At 32.5% G+C, this 25,638-nt stretch overlaps 1 protein-coding gene across 1 annotated transcript; it reads right to left on the bottom strand.

Moving 5' to 3' along the window:
- Positions 1–11,262: 11,262 nt before the first annotated feature.
- On the bottom strand, positions 11,263–20,258 carry LOC127088148 (phosphatidate phosphatase PAH2). The gene is made up of 12 exons (XM_051029071.1): positions 19,074–20,258; positions 17,661–18,513; positions 16,784–17,073; positions 16,584–16,657; positions 14,949–15,033; positions 13,040–13,126; positions 12,856–12,928; positions 12,560–12,603; positions 12,197–12,325; positions 12,009–12,107; positions 11,670–11,810; positions 11,263–11,580 (listed from the first exon to the last, which is right to left on the bottom strand). Exons 1-11 carry the CDS (start codon positions 19,869–19,871, stop codon positions 11,754–11,756), a joined length of 2,589 nt encoding a protein of 862 aa, XP_050885028.1. The 5' UTR covers positions 19,872–20,258; the 3' UTR covers positions 11,263–11,580; positions 11,670–11,753.
- Between the last annotated feature and the right edge of the window lie 5,380 nt (positions 20,259–25,638).

Raw genomic sequence — 25,638 nt, forward strand, 5'->3', positions numbered from 1 at the left:
AGGTCAACAGATATTCTGGTGTATGGATGGGTAGGAGGGAAACACGCATGTGTAGATTTGACTTGGTTTTCTCCACTGGTGGGACTGAGGACTTGAGTTTTTACTATGAGACAAACAGCTCTCAAAGCTGCTTTAAGTAAAGTGGTCAAGCATGAGAGAATGTGTTCTGACAATCAATATGTTTTCATATCATTTGCCTTTGACACTTTTGGTTTTCTAGCATCAAAAACTGTTTATCTTTTACAGAGAGTGCAAAGATACATGCATAGGAATGTTGTGTCACCTAAGATAATGAATATAATTTTTAAGAGGATTGATTTACCATCCAAAAAGAGATAGCGACTCAATTTATTATCTATTTACCTCTATTTATGTATAATCTGGACTACATATATCGTTTGAATTATAAAGTGATTCATCCATTTAATCCATTTAATATTTGATACTTTTGATATTGAGATAAAATATCAAAATTTGTTATAGATTCTTAGTAGATTGCTACTCCCTAGACTCCTTGACATATTCAACACTTTTCTAAATTTTCCACAATGGATATATAAACAAAGCAAACGTGGCAATATAAATACGACACCCAAACTTGAAATTACCATGAACAAAACCAAACACAATATAGTTAGTGTAGGTATGGCGTTCATGGAGCATAAAGGGTCGAGTGATCATCGTGTGATGACGGTGGAGCAATTTAAACGGTGGTTGAAGACAGCATTTGACACAAACGGTGATGCAAAAATCAGTAAAGAGGAACTGCGACACGCTGTGCGCCTTACAAAAGGACTCTTTGCAGCTTGGAATAGTGGTACAGACTTCAACTCTGCAGATGTTAACCACAACGGTTTCATTGATGAAAACGAGTTCACAAACCTTGCCCACTTTGCAGACAAGTATTTCAATGTCCAAATTACACAGTACTAGGTTTCGTTTCGTTGTCTTGTTGGTTGTTTGACTTGTTTTAGATGATCACTATTTACTAGTAATAAATATCTCATGCAAGGGTGTGCAAGTGATATATTCAAAAATAAAATATATATATATATAGGTAGATTCTTATCTATCTATTAAAAGTTGAATAGATTTATTATTGTTAAAAGTTGAATTCTCGATGTTTATCCTATTTAGAAGAATTTTAACGGTTACTGTAAAACACTTGTAATGATAGTTTTCTTTTTACTTGATAATTAGATTTAACTATTATACATTATTTGTTATATATTTTTTTTAATAAATTAGTAGGTGAAATTTTATCATGAATAATTGGAATGGCACGTGTTCGAACTCGCACCCTTAGAGATATAACACAATTTTCAAATGAGTTGGATTAATAGAAGAATTTATAATTTTTTAATATTATAATATTTAAAAGCACTCAATTTCTCTAAACTTAACATTTAAAAAAATAATAATTAAGTTTAATTATAATTTTGGTCCTCCTACCTTATTATCTTTTGGATTTGATTCTTCCATTTTAAAAATCATGGTTTTGATTATTTTTTTTAAGTTTTTGTGTTGGACTTTAGTCCAAAAAGGATCAAATCCAACTCAATACTTAAAAAATGGACAAAAATCATAGTTTTTAAAATGAGGGAGAAAAAAAAGACAAAATAGTATGATCAAAATTGCAATTAAGTCATTAAGCAAATCTCATTAATAACTCACTTAAGTAATGATTCCAATAAAACACTAAGACACATTTGGACAAGAAAACAAGATAGTTAATGACAATAATAACATGATAACTAGACTCACACAAAAGCATAAGACAATTAAAGGATCATAATGAGGTAACAACTAAAGGTGAACGGAAAACGAATCATAATGAGCAGCCAATAGTAACATGCTCTCAACATCTTCTTTGTCATTGCATGTCCATTGGAGTGAGTACCGAAGGAACTTTCATGTACTTCAGTCATCAATAAGTCTGCTTCGTGTCTATCCACGCATCTGAGCAGGACCATATCAAAGTTTCTCTTGTAAAGCACATCACCATTCAGGTAAAAGTTGTCAGCTAATCTCCTCAAAGTCTTCTTATCTTTCAGAGATGCTCTAGGCGGGTAAATCTGACTTTGGAGAAAACATTTGATATCAAAATACCACGGCTTCCCATCTTTGATCTCTTCAACAGCAAACACATGCGCTGGCCTATCAAGACGCATCATAGTAAGATTAGGAACTTCATTCCAATACTTTACTACAATCATTGAAGCCAATGTTGCAAGAGCATCTGTCATCCGGTTTTCATCTCGAGGGATATGATGAAATTCAACCTTTGTAAAGAAAGTTGAAATCCTCCTCGCATAATCTCTATATGGTATTAAACCGGGTTGATTCGTTTCCCATTCACCTTTGATTTTATTCACAACCAAAGTTGAATCTCCATAGACGTCCAAATACTTGATTCTGAGATCAATGGCCTCTTCAAGCCCCCAAGAAAGTAGGAGTAGATGGGAATGACTATAAATACACTAGAAGAGGATCAATGAACGTCATCTATTATTCATGTTCCCAGAAGAAGATTTCAATCCAAACATCCAGCATAATTCTTATTGACATGCATTGATTAGTCGTTACATTTTATGCATCATTTCATGTGTGGCATATCCACGAGTGTGGGGCACTACGCGGAGTAATTATAACATTACATGCAGCAATCAAAATGCACATCAAAGCATATTCAATCATATGCATAACATCAATAATGTCTCATCCGCATATGAAGATAATCATTGTTACTGCAATCAACTACTCTACGCCTGTCAGCAGAATCTCGACAGAATATTCTCTGGTTGATCTCGACAGAAGATTTTCAGTTAAACCTCAACAGCAGATATATTTCTCATTTGAATCTCGGCAGAAGATTCCCTGGTTAATCACGACAACAGATTTCCCAGTAGGCCTCGACAGAAGGTGTTTCCCTATAAAATCTCGATAGTATATTCTCTGGTTAATCATGACAGTAGATTTCCTAGTAGACCTCGGCAATAGGTATATCTCTCTTAAAATGAATCTCAACAGTAGATTTCTTGATTGATCTCGGCAGAATATTTCCCACTTAAACCTCGACAGAAGGTACATTTCCCCAAACATAATATCGGAAGTAGATTTCCCGGTTGATCTCGGAAAAAGATTTCCCAATAGACCTCGACAATAGGTAGATATCTCCTAATGGGTCTCGATAGTAGATTCCCTAGTGAGTTTCTTTTGAATCTTCCCCAAGGAACCTCGGTGGTAATCTCCCCCGGTGGAACTTCTTTATAAGATTATTCTCGAAGAACATGCAAGCGGTCGGAGTAGTTGATCATTTCTCACTCCAGTGATTTCACCTTGCATTTTCATTCACCAATAAAGGTATATCACCAAGCCACATTTCATGACATTTCTTGAATGTCAGCATTTGCATATCATGATCATTCATACATCATGCATAGAAGCAAATTCAAATTGTTGTATAACCGAAGAGTTCTCGTGCTTATTTTGCACTGACCTAGATCTCGTCGTTGGTTGTTATCCCTTGACCCCAAAAACCCAAATTTTGTTGGGATTTTCAAAGTACAACTTTGTCTGGTACATTCAGAGTTTGTATTTTGTTTATCCTGATGTTTCCTAGAGAGTTGTTGGTTTGACTCTTTCATTGAAAGGAATTCTCCAGAAGCGTGGATGATCTTCCCGTAAGAAGACTTTCGATCTTGTTTGTTTGGATGATTTTCTCGTAAGAAAACTCCAATATTTTTGTGTGGATGATCTTCTCGTAAGAAGACTCCCGATTGTTGTCTTGGTTAAATTCTTTCTTAAGAATCTTCAAAGCTTTGCGTGGATGATTTTCTCGTAAGAAGTCTCCCATTTTTTTTGTCTTGGATAAATTCCCTGTTAGGAATTTCCAAAATCTTTGATTGGATGAGTTTCTTGTGGGAAATCTCTTGAACTGTCAGATACATTCTAAAGTGTTGTTAGGTAATGTCTGAACCTGTTGATAAAACTCTCTTTGCATATTCCCTAGTGTCTCATCTCCAGCGGATTGTTATCCTCAGTGAGTCTTCACCCTCATTCTTTTTTCTTGTGCGCTACCGTTATCATATATTTTCATCATCCCCCATAAGTCTATTTGTTCATTCTTTATCCATCATAAAATATTTAGTTAGGGTTTATCTCATATTAAAGCACATCCCTAGTAAACCAAAATGAAAAAAGAGTCTTACATACATGTATAACATATCATATCATGTCATATGCATTCAGAATCAAAATTCGTGTATTTTTACTATTTAACTATCTTCCACTGTGATCATATGAATAATGTCATTCTTCATATTCTCTGGTTGAAGATAGATACTTAAATAGGAGCAACTGTCACACCCCACTTTTGACCCTTAATCACCGAATCAATACATTCATCATAGTTTTCGCATCTCTACATATCATAACATGTATTTCATGCCGCATAATGCCTAGAATGTCAGTCGAAATAAAATTTTGGATTTACAAACAGATCGGTTGAATCAATTTTCAAAAGTGTGTCAAATTAGCGGGCAAAAAATTTCAAAATCGAACTTGCAGACATCAGTTTTCTTAATCTACGTTTCACGTAGTTTAACTTAGTGTGCTCGTTTTATTTTTCGACTATTTTTTCAGTCACGTTTTGGTCAGTCTGAGCATTTTCAACCGGACGTTTTCCACTTCAAAACTTAACAAAAACATGTATGTTTCCGAGAAATTTATTTCGTGTTGATCATTGTGGTGCATTCATTTTATTTTTCAAGCATTTTCTCACCCGATTTTTATTCATTTTTAATCATTTTAATTTTATTTTTTTGTCAATATATTTATTTCTAAATAAATAGATTTATTTATATATTCATTTTATTTTTATTTCGATTATTTTAGAATACTTCATTTTATTTAAGTTAATTAGTTCTAATTTTTTTCTCTCTAAAATAGCATTAAGGATAGTATTTTCTCTTTTATGGTAGTCTCGGAACCTCACAATTTAGTTAACAGTGTTTTGTAATACTAAAAAAGTACGTCAAATGTGTGTGTCGCACAGAAGTCTAGTATGTCTAATTCGATAATGGAGTTTATTGTTAAACATTATTTCTATTAATCAACTAAACATAAGAATTCCATCCTCCAAATTATGATTTAAAAGAATCAATTCTCAACAGAAAAGGCAGTTCCTTGTATTAGCAAAAGATCATTATGAAGTTGCATGCGCATGCAGAAGAGTGCAAAATATGCATAAAAACGAGCACATAATTATGCTTTAATTTTCATGAAGAGAAACGTTAAACATATAATACAAGTTATCTACAAAGACATTTTCGTAAGAAAAATACTGACTAAATCAAAAGAATTATTGTATAAAGAGGCGAGTTACGAGTCTAGAAGGATGGACGAGTAATTTATCTACCCTCACATTCTTTAAGTAAGTTATATCGGAGTTTATTCTCACCCCTTTTAGTTTATCCACCACGGACCTCTTGCATAGTCATGAGTATAGTTTTGTTGCTATGAATGGAAGATAGCTTATTTGAGCTTACCTTCGTTTATTTATCGTTCTATTCTATTTTTGTGGTTTAGTGCTATGATCTTCTAACATCGGGGAAGGGAAGTTTTTGTTATGTTTTGAGTTGGTGTCGAATTATATTGTTGATTTTATATTATGAATGATAATTTTATTTTCTCAAAATACATGTTTTTGTTTCTGTCTCTCATACTGCTATGCATATGTTACGGAAATACATATACGTACAGATTTCGAATAATCATCTTCGGATTAAAAAGAAATTCAACTTCTAGGACCTCACTGAGAATTGCCAAGGTTTTGTGTGTATTAGGTGCGTTCGAAGTTACATCTACGGAATATGAAGATATTTTAGTATTTTCACGTGGTGTACAAGTAATATATATATATATATATATATATTATATATATATATATATATATATATATATATATATATATATATATATATATATATATATATATATATATATATATATATATATATATATATATATATATAGTATTAAGAAATTCTCTTTATTTTATTTTATTTTTAAAATAAATAAATTTGTTGAATTTTAAGGGACTAGGGATGTTCATGAACAGATTAATTTTCAAAACTAATCCATAACCATATTATAATCCATATGTTATACCCAATCATTGAAACTAATTGTTATAACCGATTTCTATTTTTTTTAAGAGATTAATTATTATGTACGGTCAATATAAAAAGTTTAACAGTGTCCATGCATCACAATCATCCGTTTGTATTACGTTTGCAATATTTAAAATAAAAGTCAAACATTTCAAATAAATCAATGGTTGTAATTATCTGATAGTGTTAAAAATCTTTACATTATAAATGTATATCAATTAAATTCTTTTCTAAATTGGTTATAAATCCGTTAATAAATTAATTATATCATATATCCAGGTTTACAATGTTTTAATTTAAATTTTAGTAGAAATATTTTTTTAAGAGTTTTTTTATTTCAGGTTTTTTTTCTCTTTCAAAAATATATGATTTAAAAATAAAACATATATTTCACTTATTATCGCTTTTAGTTAATATTAAAAGATTTAAATAGTCTTTTGGTCTTAGTAAGTCAATGAGTTTTTTATTTTGGTCCCTTTATTTTTTTCTGAGTCTTTATATCTCACTTTGCGTAGACTTTAGTCCTTAATGGTAAAATCCGCAAGAAAATCTGTAGGAGACCTGCGGATTTTTCGTCTTTAAGGATTAATATCAACACAAAAAAGATAGAGTCTCAAATCAAAAAATAAATAAATTACAGTAATCAAAATCAAAAACTCTCTGACTTATAGAGACCAACAAGCTATTCTAGTTTTATTAAATTTATTTTATGCATATCATATTTTTCAATATTTATTTATTTTTGCATTTGATAAGAATATTAAATTATAATTTCAATTTTGATCCCCTATTTTTATTTTTTTCAGTTTTGATTCCCTTGTTTTAAAACCCAGAGTTTTTGTCTCCTATTTTTATTTTTATTTTATTTTTGGTCCAAGCTATTTAAAATTCAGAATTTTGGGTTTTTTTTCATTTTGATTTATTTTTTATCCTCTTTTTTAAGCTTTATTTTGGATTTTATTCATCTTTTCAATTTTGAACTAATTTTAACGGGATTAAAATAAAAAAAATCAAAATAAAAAAATCAAAATTTTGAATTTTAAAATAGGGGAAACAAAAATAAAGAAAAATAAAAATAGAGGATCAAAATTCTAGATTTTAAAATAGGAGGATAAAAAAAATAGAATGATCGAAATTACAATAAAGACAATCTTTTTATGTAGAGGAAATGCGTGGGCATTTACCCTGACGGATCCATAAACTTTGTTCGGCGGGAGAAAAAAATTTAATAAAATGATAATGTCGAAAGATTTAATTATAATTTTGTTCCTCTATTTTATCACATTTATTAAATAAGTTCTCTTATTTCAAATTCAAACAATTTTTACTTTACTTTTATTTTTTTGCAATTAAATTTATTTATATATTCATTTTTAAATAAAATCAGTTATAAAATATGACAAATTATCGTATTACTAACCTTTTTAAAAGCTTAAAAGATAAAAGAAAAATATAAGTTACACATTAAAAGAATAGAAAAATCATCAGTTTTCAATAAAAAATATGAGAAGCAAGTTAAAAACCTTCAAAGAATTTTAAAGATAAAATATATAAATTACTTATCATTAAAAAATAGATTTATTATCAATTTTTAATATAAAAAATATGATAAAGGGGATCAAAACTTTTTAAATTTAAAATATGAAGATTATTTTTTTGTAAGTGACTTAAAATATGAGAACTAAAACTCTAACTATAAAATATATGTGTCACATATTATGTCATCAATTTTCAATATAAAAAATAAGAAATGGAATCAAAATTGTTTAAATTTAAAATATAAAGATTTGTAAATGATTTAAAATATGAGAATTACAACTTTAATTAATTTTTCTAATAAACACAAATATTTCACTCTTTTTGAAAAAGCATTTCTTTATTTTTAACATACTAAATTTCAGAAAATATAATTAATTATTTAATAATTAAACAAACATATAAATCATGTAACTTACTTCAACTTCTTATATCATGTTAAAATAAAAAACATATATTTGAAAATAATTTGTTTTTAATATTTAACTTTACCAATTTATTAAAAAAATCCTATATTAAAATAGATATTACTTTTTTAGATTAAATTCTAATTTATCTTATTTTTAAACTGTTTTGATTCTCCATCCTAAGTTTTAGTAAAAAAAACGTTGAGGTATAAAAATTTCTTTTTTATATGTGACGCTTTTTTTTATTATATGTGGCATGAAACATATTGATTTTTTATTTAAATAAATTATTAATAATACTTTTTAAAGGCTTTTTTAGAAATTCATACAAAAATTAAATTAATTAATTAATTTTAAAAAACATATTTAATAGGCTCAAGGCCATCTATGCAGTCCACAGTTTTTTATTTTTCTTTGATTGTGAATGATATATATACACTCAAATTAAATAGTTTTTACACGATGTGGAATTGTATTACAAAAGCATTGCCTTCTTCTTTTATACACAAAGGCAATGATAAGATTCTCATCAAATTTGTGACTGAAGCAACCAATTAGAATTCGAGGATTCACTTAGATAAGAGAAAAATAAGTCGACAAAACTCCAACGTTGAAGTTGTGAACGATATAGTAGAACTTCTAGCTGGTTTATAAATTCTTGTAACATGAAAACAAAGTACGAGAAAACCTTTATCACCATAAATATTTGAAGTACCTTAATGCAAACAATAACTAACAGTGCAGGTATGAGAATCAATACGAGGATGTTCATTGTTTAGTTTATTTCACAGACACACAATATTTGGATAATCAAGAAAATAAATATTTGGAATTTACAAATATGTCCCATTGTAACTTTTCTTTTATACTCCCTCCGTTTCTTTTTAAGTGTCATTTTTTTGACTTTTTACACATACCAAGGAAGCTAATCATTATTACTTTTCAAACAATAATTCTTCTTTTACCTATAATACCCTTAATTATTTATTACATTCACTTTACTTTTTCTCTCTCTCAATCATTATCTAGGGGTAATTTTGACAAAATTGCAATTAATACTACCTTGAACTTTGCAAGTGACAATTAAAAAGAAACAATTTTTTTTACAAAAAAGTGACACTTATAAAAGAACGGAGGGAGTATATTCCAACCGTCTCGTAATAAGTGTTTTATTTGAGTTTTACGCGATTTTTAAGAAAATGAATTGTGTTGACTTTAATGATAAATTTAATCTCATTTAATAAAAATATCATTATTTATTATAGTGAGTTGAATAGTTAAAAAAATAAAAATTAATAAATAAAAATATAATAGTGAAAAAAAATAATATATTATATTAATATTTTAAAAAAACATTTATTTTGAGACATTAAAATGTGCAAATATAACACGTTAGATTAAGATAAAAATACAATCTAAAACAAGTCTACACCAACGTGTACTGATTGTCATTAGGCAAATAGCATACAATTTTTACCACTAACAGGAAAAGGAAAGGAAAGGTCCCCTCCCTTATAAGAGAACTACAGGTTGTTCACTCCTCGCATAGCTTAGCATGTCATCATCTTTTCAAAAAAGGATTTTTCCTCAACATGTATAGAGTTGATGCAGTTAAGACCGATAATCTTTTTGATAATTTTTTTGTTCCAATTTCTCAATCAAGTATTGTATAGAGTTGATGCAGTTAAGACCGATAATTTTTTTTGATAATTTCTCAATCAAGGCATACTTTTCATCATCAGGGAGAGAATTGAAAGTAAAAACGTACTCGTCACCGATATCATCCTTAATGTTAAACACAAGTGTAAGATTAAGGAATTTATGCACATGAATATGTTAATCAGAAGGAATTTGATGATAACTTTGGATGATGGCCTTATATGACTTTGGCCATTCTATTATTACTTCATGCTAGAATGTGTGAGAGGATTCAGTGTGAAAATAAGTTAATATTCCCTCAAGCATAATAAGAAAACTGAAACTATAATTTAGTCTATTTTTTTAATGTGAATTTATAAAATAAAAATCTGTGTCATATAAATCTGATGAGTGTCATATAATTGATAATTAATAAGTTTTCTATATAACCTTTACTTAGATTATTAAACCCCTATAATGCTAAGCATAAAAAATAAAATTAAAACTATAGTCCATACAAAAGCAAAAATCTTATGGAGGCAAGTACCCCTATCATGCGCTATGTCGTCAGTGGCCATTCATTAATATTACTATATATGAGTGAGTTGGTTATGCAACAATTATGGAGTTATAACAATTGATGGGTGGGTGTCATTATTAAACTAGTTCATCCAATCACAACACACCACTTCATTTTCTTCACATTCTTGAAAAAAAAAATTGTAAACTTTAGCACTTTCCTTAATAAATATATAAATATTATCCGTGCATTGCTTGGCCAGCCGTCTACTGGCCGGTTTATGTTTAACTTTATCAAAATAGTATTCTCTCCGTCCCATAACAAATGATCCAGTTCTTCATTTCAAACATATTAAGAATTTCAAACATATTAAGAAAAATGAATAAATAAAAGAGAGAAAATGATATTTTTACTTAACTACTTTTATCATCTATTGAGAATGATAAAAATAATATTAGAAGATAAAATTGGAAAAAAAATACTTCGGAAACTAAAATAGATCATTCATTTTGAGACACTCTTTTATTTCAAATGGATCACTTATTGTGAGATGGAGGGAATAGTATTTAATAATACACAATATTAATATTAGTATATGAATAATTTGATAGTGGAGGTTTTTTTTCCAATAAATTAAAGTATATTGAAGTGAGTTCAATGGGTATTCCTTCCTACCCGATACAACAAAATAAATATAGAGAGAGGAACCACTATCCACCTTGTATGAAGGATTGAAGTGAGAGCTCTCACGATCCTATAATCGAAAGCTAGACGAGCCAAAACAAACTAAACAGACCAAAAAGATTACAATGCTCAGGACAAATCAAGCGAACCGACTCCTTTCTCCCCCTACAAAAGCCAACCTCACGCCAAAAACAAAACCACAAAATAGAATAGACAGACTAAATCAAGCTTTCCTAATAAGGTCAACTGCACCGGAATACGTAATGAGAATTGAGAACAATCCCAGCGGCAATACGTAGTGGAGTTCATTCTTAAACATTATTTGTATTATATTACTAAATATAACAAAATATAAATTGTATCAAACATAAATTATGTTCACGCTTTTTACGAATTTCTCCCTATGTGCTAAAACTAGTACATATACAATCGAGTGGAAAGGAGTAGGAAGATTTAACTACACACTAATCTATAATAATCGAGAAGAGACAGAAAAGTGGTAATGAGTTCACACTGAACTAACAAAAATGGACCTCGTCATATCCAACCTGATTTTTCATAAGAATTCCATCTTCCAAATTATAATTTTCAAAAAATCAATCCACAACAGAAAAGGCATTCCCTGTATTAGCAAAAGATCATTATGAAGTTGCATGCACATGCAGAATAGTGCAGAATATGATTATGTATTTGAGCTTGTAATGAAATTACCTGTATTCTTCTAAGAGCTGAACAGCTTGCACCAATCCATAGCCAGGACCAACAATGGTTGAGCCCAAAAGCCACAGGGCTCTTTCAAATATCAATTGCAGAAGGGGGTAGCTTCCAGAAATTCCATGAATTAAAATCCTCCTGCAATCATGTTCAGCAAGATTAAGGGCAACAATGTCTTGCATTAGAAACAAATTCTCAGAGAGTATCAAACTTGCATTCGAAACATGATAATGTAACCAGAAACCCAGAATTTATATCAATTACGTACGCACATCATAATCCCTGAGACAGATAATAATGAATAAAAAATTAAGAAATAAAGTTCATTGATTAAACCTGCTCAGACGAGCCCGTTGGGGGGAACATTCCGTTCACAAGGGCGTGCATAGAAGTATATGATTTTGTGTCAATACTTCGGTTCACAACTATCTCACCCTGCAAATTTTAAAAATAAGAAAGGCTTGGCAAACTTATATTTCTGGAAATTCTATCATTTTTTTTCAAAAATAAGAAGGATTATTTACCCTGGGATTTATAATGAAGATCTTCCCTAAAGGGATTCCAACCTTGAGGTAACTGATTTCGTCAGTATCCCTATTTCCAAAACCAGCGTAGAACGGATTGCAATCAGAAGGAAAAAGAGCCTTGATACTCTGGAGACATGAAAATTCAAGTTAAACTTAATACCTTGATGAGCATGAAAAAAATTATTTAAACTTGTGGTGAAAATGAGTAGTAGAGCTATTCATGACTTGTACAAATTCAACTTATCAAACAAAAAGGACATTCACGAGGCACTCAACCCCAAATGCTCAATTTGACTCTAACTCATTTACACCCATATTTAAAGTTATGGTAATATTAATATGTGGCAGCAGAAAACTAACCTCTAAGCATGCAATTTTGAATTCATGAGGTACCCTCCTAATAACTGAAAATGGAGAAAAAAGTGTTATAAAGTAAAGACTAGAAGCATTGCATACTCAACCTTGATGAATACTGTAGACTTTCTGATACATCAATTAAATGGTCAAAGAATCATATATAAAAACTAGATGTTAGATAACTAGTATGATATTCCAGTGCTCTACATATATTGATCGGTGATCACACCTCTAAGTGGAAGAAAGGGAACGGGAAGAAGAAGCAGAAAGCAAAGATAAGCAGACTGCAGACCTATTACCTTCACGGTATAGAGAGGGAAAAAGTCCATCAGGGGAAATAACAACAGGACCTTCGGGTAAAATTTTGCCATCCTGCAACATATGCAAAAATATATGAAATTATAATTGCTTTCTCTCTCTTACATTCCCGCTCACCAGTACATTGTTGATTATCACAGACAGATTACTAATTTTATGAATCACCTGTTTAAGATTCAGTAGGAATTGTCGTGTAATATAGGCTTGAGAAATTGAACGGGCACTGAGAAAAAGCAGTTGGTAACCATTCTCCTGCAAATGTGAAATTGACAAGAGTAAGACAATGAAAAACATCCAACTCGGGTGAAAATTGATTGTAAAGTTAATTGCACATACAAGTAGTGTTCCCGATAGAATCAAATCCTAATACTATTAAAACTAGCAAATCATATCAATGAATACTTATTGTATTTATTATATATTTCTATTATAAACTGAGGTGAGTGTAGTCTGGTACTGGTTCGATCCTCTTTGAACTGCCTCACCATTTTTCCGCTGCTTTTCCACCGTGGAGTTTCCAAACTGTTGGAATATAATAATAGTTTTCTCTTTTCCAAACGATTCAGTCCTCTTTGAATTTCTAGTTCTTTGTCTTTGGGTTCAGCCCCCGTCAAGGCTAACCATACTTTATTGTTCAGTTTGGCTGCTGGGTTCCCTAGTCATCATAGTTACACGCATAGCTGTCATGTGAACTCTCCAACATACGCGGCCCTACGTGTCATGGTGACCCTGCCATTAGATTTTCTGGAGTCAGATCGCCATTCACCGAAGCGCCACCATCAACCACTGTCCCCCGTGACGCGAACTCACGCCTGTCAAACAACTTCCTCATTTTAACCCACGTGCCTTCATCAACAGCCGTGCGTGTGGGTGCTTCTGGCTATCTTCCAGCAAGGTTTTTTGGCCGCCTGTGTCAGTTTGTTTGTCGCGGTTCTGGATTTTTCTTCAGTTTTTGATTTCTAGACACCAGTAAATAGGTTGCTGTTCAAATAACCCCGGTTTCTAGATTTAGACCCATTTTCTCTCTCCATTGGCTGATCATGGCTTCTTTGTCTCTGTTTTTGGGTCGACTCAACGACAGCTCTGTTTTGGCATTTGGATCTCTCCATAGGTGTGTATCGCACCTTGTTTGCTGTTAATTAATTTTTGTGAATTCTGAAAACTGTGCAACTGTTTTGCACGTTTTTTGGTTCTATATTTATGCCTTGTTAGTATGCATTTCATTCATGTTGCTTGTTGATAATTTGTATAAGTCATTAAGTCACTCTTGTTACCATGTGCTTTGGGCATTGTCTCAATTTGATCTCTAATGGTAGGCTCTTTACCATTGGTCTCATCTTAGCACACTACACTGTCAATAGTTTCTTATGATCCCTCCGCCTCACCAAAGTCAAGTTTGAACAGTTGGCACAAGTCATAGATGACATGTCCCACTTAAGTTAGATTTTCTCTTTGGCAGTCCTGTTGTCCAACTATCGTCAAAGTTGAGTCCCAGACACCGATCACACTTAAGTTGGTTGTTTCAAGCAAAGGATAATATCTGACCAAATATAATTGCAGTTTAGTGTGGATGTAGTTCATGAAAGTTCATTGTGATTTTAATACTTGTTGGTTGATGTTCTCTTTCAAAGGGTATACTTGTAACAAGCTAAATGCTTACTAAGCTTTAACTTGAGGGGTAGAGTTAGAACAAAGAACTAAATCCGAATTTTTATATTAGGATTAGAATTAGCAAATCATATTGATCAATATTTGTTGTATTTATTCTATATTTCTATTATAAATAGAGGCGAGTGCAGTCTGATTTAGACACACAGTCACAAATTTAACAGTTCCAATGATAAAACATCAAATAAAATTAATCATGTTAGAATGATCAGCAGTTAAAAGACAAGTTAACAGTTTTGTGGTTTTAACGGACACATCAACTAACTGTTTGTGCTGCTGAGCCTACCTATCCAAAAACTACAAATAATGCAATGATGTATGATCAGCGCATTCCGGAATTAACCATATTATCTATCACATTGGGATAATCTTAAAACACCTAAAGACATGGAGAATTGACACAAACCTTGACAGCGGAGAATAAATGTGCAACACCTGTCTGTGACCAGTCAACACCAACCAAAGGCATGAACTGACCAAGAACATCTGACCTGTAGGACAAGAAACAAACAAATTAATTAAAACTGGCACACTATAGTTAGAAATTAAAAATAATAATTAACAGAAGAGAGGTAGAACACAGAGACTTCTAACAAGCAAAAGTGTATCAGGATGCTAAAAATGCTCCTAGAAAGAGGGAAAATAAATTCTTGATAACTAAATTTAACTTTTTGTTGTCCATCATATCTTACTTTCCTGCTCTCTGTTCATAAGCAAACTCAACCTTTTCAGTTCAAAACTGACCAAAGCATTACTAATTACTAATGGAGCCCATAAACTTTCTCATAAAACTATTTTCTAAAGTATTCAATCAAATTAGACTTAAAAGGTATATTGGGAAAGCTGAAATAAATCATATCTGACAACTCTACAATAATTAGGACTAGAACGAACTAAACAAGGATTCTCAACTACACTAGTATTTACATCCAATTGATGACATTGAACTGCACTTTCCCAGTCCCAGCCTAAGCTTTTAAGTGCTATTCATTACAAAAATAATATGAATGCTCCCAAGTGAAAGAAAATTGAAAAAAAACAGTAAAGGTAATGTCAAAGTCGCAAGTAGCCCAATTGAGTTACAAAGTAGCGTGGCCGTACAACTTTTCTTTACAGGAATCAAAATCTTGTATTTTGAAGAGATGAGCAGTTTTAAGTGCTACTTCCCCTTCTATTTTATTATTATTTAAAACTAGCGCGTCAAGACAATGATTAATGCAATAGGCAAAAAAATATAAGTATGTGTTAAGAGTCCCACAATGGATGAAATATGGTGTGAACATATATTTATGATTGAAGGCACTTCACCTTTCAAGCCAGTTTTGTAGGATTGTGTTAGGCCCAACCACAATTCCAAGATCGTATGATAGAGTCTATTCAAAATCCGTTGGAGCCCTTACTACCTACCAGGTTTTCTCAATCGGACCACAAAGAATCAAATATGAAGGGAAACTCCATTAAAAGGTTTTCTCTATCCGTTGGACCACTTTCGCCAGTTTTGTAGGGTTGTGTTAGGCTAAATTCGACCACTAAGAATCAAATATGAAGGGAAAATCCAGAAAAAGTGCCCCACATTCAACTATGACACTAGTGTTCTAATATTTTTCCTTCTTGTTCCAAAGTTCATTTTTTCACAAACAATCATAATGATGTTAATATTAGACCTATACTCCAAGCTTCATAGGTTTATACATGTGTTTTGTGTGCAATATAGTTCAGAGTGGCAAGAGCATGCTAGTTTATATAAAAAATAATAATCTAACAGGAAGTAAACAAAAAGGTAACTAAAAGATAAAGTGAAAATAGCATTCAATAAGTTTCATATGATTTTTGAGGAGCAAACAACTGGAAAAAAATAATCCACTCAACAATGAGATTGCAAAGGACAATATTTTCAGAAAGACAACAAATATCTTAATTTGGTATGTGATACCAAATTAACAATGAGAAAGAAAACAATTAGTAAAAGAAGGTTATCATATTTTCAAACTGAGTTATCTATTTTAAAAACGGTTTAATTTTCTGAAAGATATATCCTCACTTTGTAATTGTCCCATCCACATCCGAGATAACTATGCGGTCGTTCCATTTCCACAGATATATTTGAGCATCAACCTGTTAATCAAATCAAATGTAAAATATAAGAAATAATATCGGTTAAGAGATTCAAATTAAAGAAACATACATAAAAGGGAAAATATATTTCAAGTTCTTAAATCCTAGAAATTCATTATTACTGACCTGCTGTTTCCCCAGCATAGCTGTAGAAAAAGTGAAGGTTACAATGTTCCTCCCTTCCTTCAGATTCAATGATGCTATCTCTTCAGAAGTTGGAGTTGTTTCCCTAACTATCTTTGTCGTTAAATTGGGTTTGCTATCAATTTTGTTCACATCTGTGAAAATCTTATTCTCTGAAGAATTGCCAAAACTAGTATTTTTGGCATTATTTGGAATTGGCGGCAAAGATTCTCTAGATACTGAACTGCTCAAGGAGAAAGGCCAAATTCTCCAATTACCTGTTGATGTACCTCCTGCATGATTTTTTCCCAACATGGTCAACAACTATGATTCCTTTCAGTATAAACATTTTTTTAATTTCAAAAGAGACCATGTGTTAATCCAATATACACCATGCCTAATTCCTATATCCCATGACAAATCTCAAAAATACGTATATTATCATCCCAGGCCTAAAGAAAAAAATTTGTTATCAACTAGATGTTCAGCAATGAATATTTTAAAGTAGAGTCAGCTTGCATTCCTTCATACAAGTGTTCGGTAAATTGTTTGTATAATTGATAAATCAGCAAAGGAACTACCTAAGGCTTTATTTCCATGAAGCATATTTCAAAGGGTACAACAATGACAAAATCCTTCCATTTTGCTCTACCAAAATACTAGACACATATCTCAGCAAATTAAAATCGTATAGTAGAATGTATGTTGCTTCCGAATCTTTAGTGTAATGAAAATTACCAACTGCTGCTACACACTGATATACAAATCATCTTTCCATAGAATAAAGTATATTCAGTATACATTTTTCCAGACTGTTTCCAATTCAGTTGACAAAAAACAAAAGAGATATTACATTGGCAATTTATACCATTTCCCTTACCAGGGGGAACATTTAGAGCAGTATCTTTGAGTTCATCAGAATCTTGGCAATCTTTGGCATCTGCCTGCTCATTAGGTAACTGCTTTTCTTTGTACTCATCTAATTTTAAGCATTCCAAGTTATCCTTGCCAGGAAATGTCGAGTCCAGTGATTGACTTAAAGGATAACGAACATGTTGGCACATACTGTTACCACCAGAAGAAATATTTGGCAAGGATCCAATGTGCCGCCCGACTTCGTTTCTAGGGATAACTATGGGAGAGGAAGTCACTCTTGAGTTTTCAGTTCCACTCTCAAAAGAAGTATCATCTTCTTTATCTATATATTTGGGACTTAATGATCCCTCAAATTGATCATTAGCTCCACTTTCATCAAAGTCACCAAAAAGGAAATTCTCTTCATCTAAACTCGGGGACAGTGATCTCCTAGATATTTCACTAGGTAAACAATCGCCAAGAGAGTGTGATGGAGTTGGTTGTGTGCTAGAGACATTTTTATCCTTCATATTATTCTCACATAATCCTTGGTCATCCTGGCTGTTGTAACCGGAGGAGTTGGTAACACAATAGGACTCAACCTTTTCACTTGAACAATGTCCTATATCCAAGTTGTTTGTTTGAGGTTCTGGAGATGTTGTTAGGTCTACACAATAGGACTCAACTTTCTCACTTGAACAATGTCCTACATCCAAATTGTTGGTTTGAGGTTTTGGAGATGTTGTTAGGTCTTCAACATCCTCCACATCGTACATACTAGCTTCTGAACCAGAAGAATCCATTCGCCGAGCCTGAGAATGAAACTCAAAGACTTCCACTACATCAGCATTCTTAGTGACTTCCTCATTTTCCGTACCCTGAAGAAGAATTTTAATATACCAGTGTCAGTATCAACCAAAACAGACTAGAGCAGGTTGCTCGATTAAAAGAATTCAGTATCATATATTTTTTCTAAAGCACCATCGTTGATAAACCACTCTGACCAAGGTTTTTAAAAACAGTTTGCTACATCAAGATTTTTGATATCAATTAGGGTCAGATCAATACCCATTTGACAGACTTTTTAGCAATTTCAATGATAATTGTGCGACCGTGATTTAAAACTTGACTTGACCCTTTTTGAATAAATCAAAATTAAGTGCTAGTAGCATAATTGTTTATCACACAAGTGCATATGCATAAGATTTTTCTTATAAAAAAGGATAAAATAAAGCCAATCTGTCTTCATAAGCTTCATAACCTATAAACTAAGTTAGAAATTGTTTTCATAAGCTATCCCAAAAAGCTTTTGAAAATAAGCTGAAAATAGATTTGTTTTGATATTCTCTTCCAAACAGTCTCACAAGTACTTATACCATTAGATAAACTCAAATAAGTCAATCCAAAGTTCCAAACATACCTAAGACTGTGAATTTACCTGAGTTACGGGTGAATGCAAGACTTGATCATGGACATGAACCTCTCCACTTTCCCCATGAGCAAGGTACATAACCTCATGAGTTTGTTTACTCAAACAACGAACCATGCGAACTTTCGAACTCTCTTCAACATCCTCCACCACAGAAACCTCTCCTCCACTCAATTTCTTCTCAACCTTGGCAACACCAAAAGAACCATCCACATTCTCCACGACCACAGCATGATCAGCCTCTCCATTATTCTCACCATCAAGATTCGTCGACCACTTAATATCCAACAAATTAGCAGCAATCTCAGCACGTTCCTTATTCCCAATAGCATCTTCAAATTCACCACTCAAAGACCTTCTCCCAAACATAAGACCAAGTATCCGCGAACGACGAGAATTCGAATTAGTCCTCCCTACAATCTTCCCATCCTCAGAACCGAAATTACTACTTTTAGACTTTAAAGATTGAACATCGAGATCATCACCATCACCATCACCAGATTCAATTGAATCAATCAGAACCGTTTCCGCATCAATTTCTCTTAGAAAGAAAGCTTCCCCTTTGTTATCGAGATGCATTTGTAAATCAGCATCGACGTCGTTCACGTTGATCTGAACGATTTTCTCCTTTGATTTCAAAACACCTTGGAATTTGCCGAATCGAACGTACCATGGCGAAGATTTGAAGGAACCGTCTTGCTGTTGAACGACGACGATATCGACGGCGCCACCGAATGGATGAAAGGGTCCGGAAACGGTGTATACGCCTTGACTAATGTAGCTCCCTAACCTCCCCACCGCTTGCATCCTCACATAAACTCACTGAACTTTATTATTATTATTATTATATTATTGTTATGTAATGTTATTGTAATTTGTTTCTTTTATGAATAATAATAATGTTATGGATGGATGGATATGTATAATAAAGTAGAGTAATTAAATTTTTTTGTTATAAAGTTTGGGATTAATTGAGGTGGGGTATGGGGAGATGGGGAGAGAAGAATGATTTCTGGGAGGATGGACGAGTTGTTGTTGGCGAAGAACAGTGGTGACGTGGGTTTCTGTGGACCGTTTGATCAAATCTTTCTTCCCTCGCCTTGCTTCACGCTGCCTTCTTCTTCCCTTTTGCAAACCGAGAAGACAACTTCTCCAAATAGTTTTATATATATATTCCTTGTCTAGTTCAAAGTAGATGACTAATGGAATATGATATTTTGATATCCATTCCACAATGTCAAAATGTCAAACTTGGATTACATTAATGTACTCTCATTAAATTGTTTTAGACAAATTGAATTTTTCTTTTACCATTAAGATCGTTAGATCTCTCTCACATTAAAAGAATTGTCTAGTTGAACATTTTTTTTCTTTTAAAATGAAAATAGTTGTTTCATTAAAATTTCAATAGTAATATTTATATATTTTTATTTATTAACTTTATATTTAAGGTAATAAAGCAAAAATCAATTAGAATCATGCATGTTTAAATTTCATTCGGCCTGAATTCCAAGAATATTTTTGGAATTTTATTAATACACTTTATATATTATTATGTCACTACGTAAAAATTAAAAAATATCATAATTTTCGGAGATGCATCTCTGGACGCACCCTGAACAATAGAATTTTGATTTAATGTTAAAAAAACTTAGAAGATGCATCTTCAAAATTATTTCGGAGATGAATCTCCGAACGACAGTGGAGCTTAAATCACGCCAGAACCCTTCTCCTTCCTCATATCTAAAAAAACACAAAATTTTCTCAAACTCTCTTAAAGGCTCTTCCATCATCCAAGTTCAAAATCAAACAACAAAACTCAAAGTTTCTTCCATCAACACCAAGTACATCATAGACATCATTCAACACTTAAATACACTCTAAATTTGTAAGATTTTGATGTTTTGAAAAGTTTTTTTGAGTTTTTGTACAAATGAGTAGAAATTGATGATTTAGGTAAGAAATGAGTAGAAATTACACTAATGATAGTTTATACATACTATAAAACATGTTTGTTGGTTGAAAATAACGAACAAACTATTATTTTTGAGGTTTGGTGGTCTGCATTACCGCCATTGAAGGACCTGAAAAATTGCAGAAAATTCCAGAGATGCATCTCTGAAATTTTTTAACATTTGGATTGCATAGTAATTGGAGATGCATCTCCGTAAATTATCACTCTATTTTTTTTCTTGCTTGTAGGTTTGCTTTTATTAATTATCTGGTTTACTTACAGACATTATGGTTTATAGAGACGACGGATTGAGGCACTGGAGGATTGCACAACATGCATCATTCCGATGGGAGAAAAGTCAGGTTTCAGAGGCTCATGTTCACTCTAGCTTAACACATGCGGAGATATCAACTTTTGGGGCTCATGCTTCTACATCTTCTTCTTCTCGTAGGAGACGGGTGTCACCTACTAATGCTTCACGACCTCCATCCTCACGCGGGCGACGGGTTTCACCTATTCAGGTGCTTGAGATACCCGAGTCACCAGTGGTACCTGAGGCACCAGTGTCACCCTAAGTACCGAAGGGACCTCATGCTAATGAACTAGTGTCACCTCCGACTAATGAGGATGTTGAAGATGTTTAGCCAATGCCACCTCAGGCATTTGGAGGAGGCCCTATAGAGTTGTCACAGTTACTTATGTACCCAAACCACATTGTCATACATATTTGGGACATAATGGTAATATTAGTTGGATTCATTCTTTTTAAATCACGTTTATTATTATATTACAAGTTTATGACATTGATTTATTTTTCTGCAGGACCGTGATCAGCTAAAGTTTATTAACCATGGGCGGAAGATTACTGACTTGCCTCAACCGAATGAGGAATGGTTTCAGGCTACTTTATCCCTAGCTGAGATGAAGGATTTATACATGATCAGTTATGTTACAATCAACCACGGGATGCTTAATGCATTTGTGGAGAGATAGCACACTGAGACCTTGTTAATTCATCTCCCGCTTGGTGAGATGTCTATCACACTCAACGATGCGTCGTGTTTGCTGCATCTTCCGGTCAGGGGGAAACTTCTAGATTATGGGAGGATTAGCAGAGACGAGGCACTCGAGATGATGTTAGACTATATGGGAGTTGACCCAGAGGATGCCTTGAGGGAGTTTGAAAAAACAAAGGGTTCATGCTAGGTTTAAATTTCTGAAAAAAGGTATATACATATGAGATCCTTAGAGCTCAGGAGGCTAGAGGCGATGAAGAGCAAGTAAGGCTCCATAGAGCGTATGCTATGAGAGCATACATGTTATATTTGGTTTCACTAGGATTTTTGTGTACAAGAGTGTCATTTATACAAATGTCGTCTACCTACTGTACTTCGAGGACATTGAGCGAATCCATGAGTACAACTGGTGGTTGTTTGTTTGGTCTACTTGTACTCGAAGTTATCAGAGGGTTGTAGGTGGAAGACGAAGTAGGTCACAGACATTATCACACTACTAGCAGTAATATTTATTGGTCTTTTAATGTTTATGTGTCATTTTTATTACATCTTTGCAACTCCCTTACTAATGATTCGTGTGTTCCAACACTTTTCAGGCTTGGATCCTTCAGCACTTCCCACGCATATCCGACAGGTCGTGTCTACCGGCTTACACTGAGGATATATTGCGTGTTTATGCATTTGTGTCACTCAGAGGGAACTGTCATACCCCAAATTTTTCCCACCAAGTTTCATTTTTTAATTTCATTTAAATTTATCTGCGTATCATTTCATTTGGTCATGAAGTTCCATAAGCATTCATAAGTCAAAAGTCAATATTTGCATGTTTTAGGAAATTTGACAAAAGTTCATGCATCATGGTTCTTTGTTATAATAATAATTTAAATCCTCATCACATTATTCCATTTGGAGTCTCATTGATCATTATCATCCATCATAATAAAAAGTCAAAGAAAAGTCAACATTGCACATGTTGAGAAAATTCTCTAAATTTGCATGTTTCTATATTCATTTTGGAGAAATAAATTCATGACCATTTAATTCATCATCATAATTTTTATTTCATATTTCATTAATCTTTTTTATGCATCATAAATCAAAAGTCAAGAATTTGGCACTAAAAGACAAAAAAAAAGATTGAATATCATATATAAAATCAGCAAGAGTGTTTAAGAAAAGTTGTGTTATCTTAATCTTGAGTGTTTGGTTAGTATTAAATGTAGTACCATCTTAAATTAGTTTAATATATTTTATTTCATGCAAATAATAGATTATTAATATATTTTATAGAGTTCTCTGAGATGTTGAACTATAGTACCATATGAGGAGTTAAGAAAAAAAGGGATAAAATGCCATATATAAAATAAACAAGAAAATTTATGAAAAGTTGTGCTACCTTAATCTCGAGAGATTGGTTAAAACCAAGTGCAATACCATTTTAAATTAGTTTCATATTTAATTTGATGACAACCATAGATTATTAGTATATATTATAGAATTCTTTAAGATGTTGAGCAATCGTACCACATCAATGACTTACGAAAATAAGTTATTGAATATCATGTATAAAATCAACAAGAGAGTTTAATAAAAATTGTGTTACCTTAATCTCGAGAAATTGGTTAATATTAAGTGTATTACCATCTTAAATTAGTTTAATATGAATACTTGAGTTAGAATTTGATTAGAAACTCTGTAGCGCCGAGTGGTCCCATATGATAGTAGAACTCACTGAGATTATTATCTCATTCCCATTATCATTGTTGTTTTTCAGGTATTATTTGTAGGTTGAACCCGAGAGAAGCTGCGGGATGATGTTTCAAAGGATTCTGGCTGTTGTGATCTTCCGTTGTGGATTTGTGTATAATAAAGATATTGTACATAGTTCTTAGATTTTATTTTTAGGTTTTATTGTATAACATGTGCAATAGTTGTATTTTGTTAGTTGTACATGTGTATATAATGATGTTGTTAAGCACTTATGTTGGGTAAGTACCAAGAATTAACATTTGTATGATATTATTCTAGATATATATTATACAGGATATTACAGTTAGTATCAGAGCAGGTCAATTCTCGACCTAGCCTTGAAACATCATAAGTAAATATATTTTTGCCTCATATGTGTGTTTAGCCAACATGATTCTTAATATCATTGTATGTAGTATTGATCCCGATCAACCTAATTCTATATGTGTGGTAGGTAGGATCATGGTTGAGCGACCATGGGGATTTTGAAGGTTGTGTAGAGCTTGTGCTCCAAGGGTGGACTCAATCCCAGAGTAGGAAGTAAGGAGAATCGGTTAGCCCGGTTGAAGTCTTAGTAGGGGTTGTGTTTCTGGTAATGTAGAAATGAAGGGTGGTGTATGGTTCCAGCAATCATGTATTACTAATGGAGTTGGAAAGTTTGAGAATTTTTATCGAATGAATTTGTCAGAGTTTTGAGAAATATGTGAATTTTTTAGTAGAACAAGATTGACTCACTCGTATGGAATAAATATTGTAGGTAATTCCATATAGTGAAGGAGGAAGGATAATTTTGTTGCTCTTATGTTATAAGGCCTGGAAGTGAGGTAGTATATCAATGTTTCAACTTGTAAGGTCACTAGAGCATCTTGGAAGAATGATAATACTTCATGGAATATATTTAGAATGGATGAAGGCTCGAGATATGTTGACGTGCAATTTCGTTAAGGGTTTAAGGTAGTGGCGAAGTATAAGAAGAGACTCGAGGATATGACTACCTATTCTAACTGAAACATGTATGCACCAGGTGAAGGGTAGAAGATATACTAAGTATACCCAATCTTAGAAGGGATATCAGGTTCAGGATATGTTGTTAGAGATTCAGCTTCAGGATGAGACGTTATGGAAATGTTAAGTTTCCCAAGGATCAGTTGAAAGAGATTTATGGTAAAGAGAGAACAAGCATTACAGATCAATAGAAGTTCTAGTGGGATTGGTTGATGGAGATTCACGTTGAGGAAAAGATAAAGTAATTTGGATTCAAGGAATTCTAGTAGAATGGTTCTATTATTGGAGTTAAGGGAATTACCTTAGAAGAGAAGCAAACACTGAGTTTGGGAGCAGTGTAAACTTTGTAATATGATTATTGTAATGAAATGCATTTTGGATAAAGATATAATAGGATTATAAGGTTTTATTGAGGCTAAGATAGGGGTGTGTAGTTGAGGGTTGTTAACATACAGAGATTTCTAGAGGATAAGGTGGAGTGGAGAAAGTTAAACATTGGTATTAAGAGAAATATGTAATAGTAACATTATGGTCACAAGTGTGTGTAATTGATTACCTTGTTCTGAGATGTTGTGAAGTATCATGTTATTTGTCTTGATGTAGTGACTCTTGCATTCTGAGAAGTTGAGTTTGTGGTAAGTAATGAAAGACAAACCAAGCCCGAGTACGGAACTAAGTGTGGAACTTGAAACTGACTATGTCGTATGAACTCATAAAGATTGTCAGTAGCAAGTCATCTAGATAATTAACCTTTGTGTGACGAACTGTGTAATGGATATTGGTTTGGAAGAGAATTTTAGTCATAAGTGTGTGGAAATGTCAAGGTTCATCTTGAGTGTATATTAATTGG

This window comes from Lathyrus oleraceus, chromosome 5 (assembly GCF_024323335.1).
Source record: "Lathyrus oleraceus cultivar Zhongwan6 chromosome 5, CAAS_Psat_ZW6_1.0, whole genome shotgun sequence".
In the NCBI taxonomy this organism is placed as follows: Eukaryota; Viridiplantae; Streptophyta; class Magnoliopsida; order Fabales; family Fabaceae; genus Lathyrus; species Lathyrus oleraceus.

Excerpts from the sequence above, each read along its gene's own strand:
- LOC127088148 (XM_051029071.1), bottom strand. The coding sequence starts at position 19,871 with ATGCAAGCGGTGGGGAGGTTAGGGAGCTACATTAGTCAAGGCGTATAC. Across the intron at positions 16,658-16,783 it reads CTATGCTGGGGAAACAGCAG|GTTGATGCTCAAATATATCT; the intron begins GTCAGTAATAAT and ends TTTGATTAACAG. Across the intron at positions 12,604-12,855 it reads TCCCTCTCTATACCGTGAAG|TTATTAGGAGGGTACCTCAT; the intron begins GTAATAGGTCTG and ends CTCCATTTTCAG.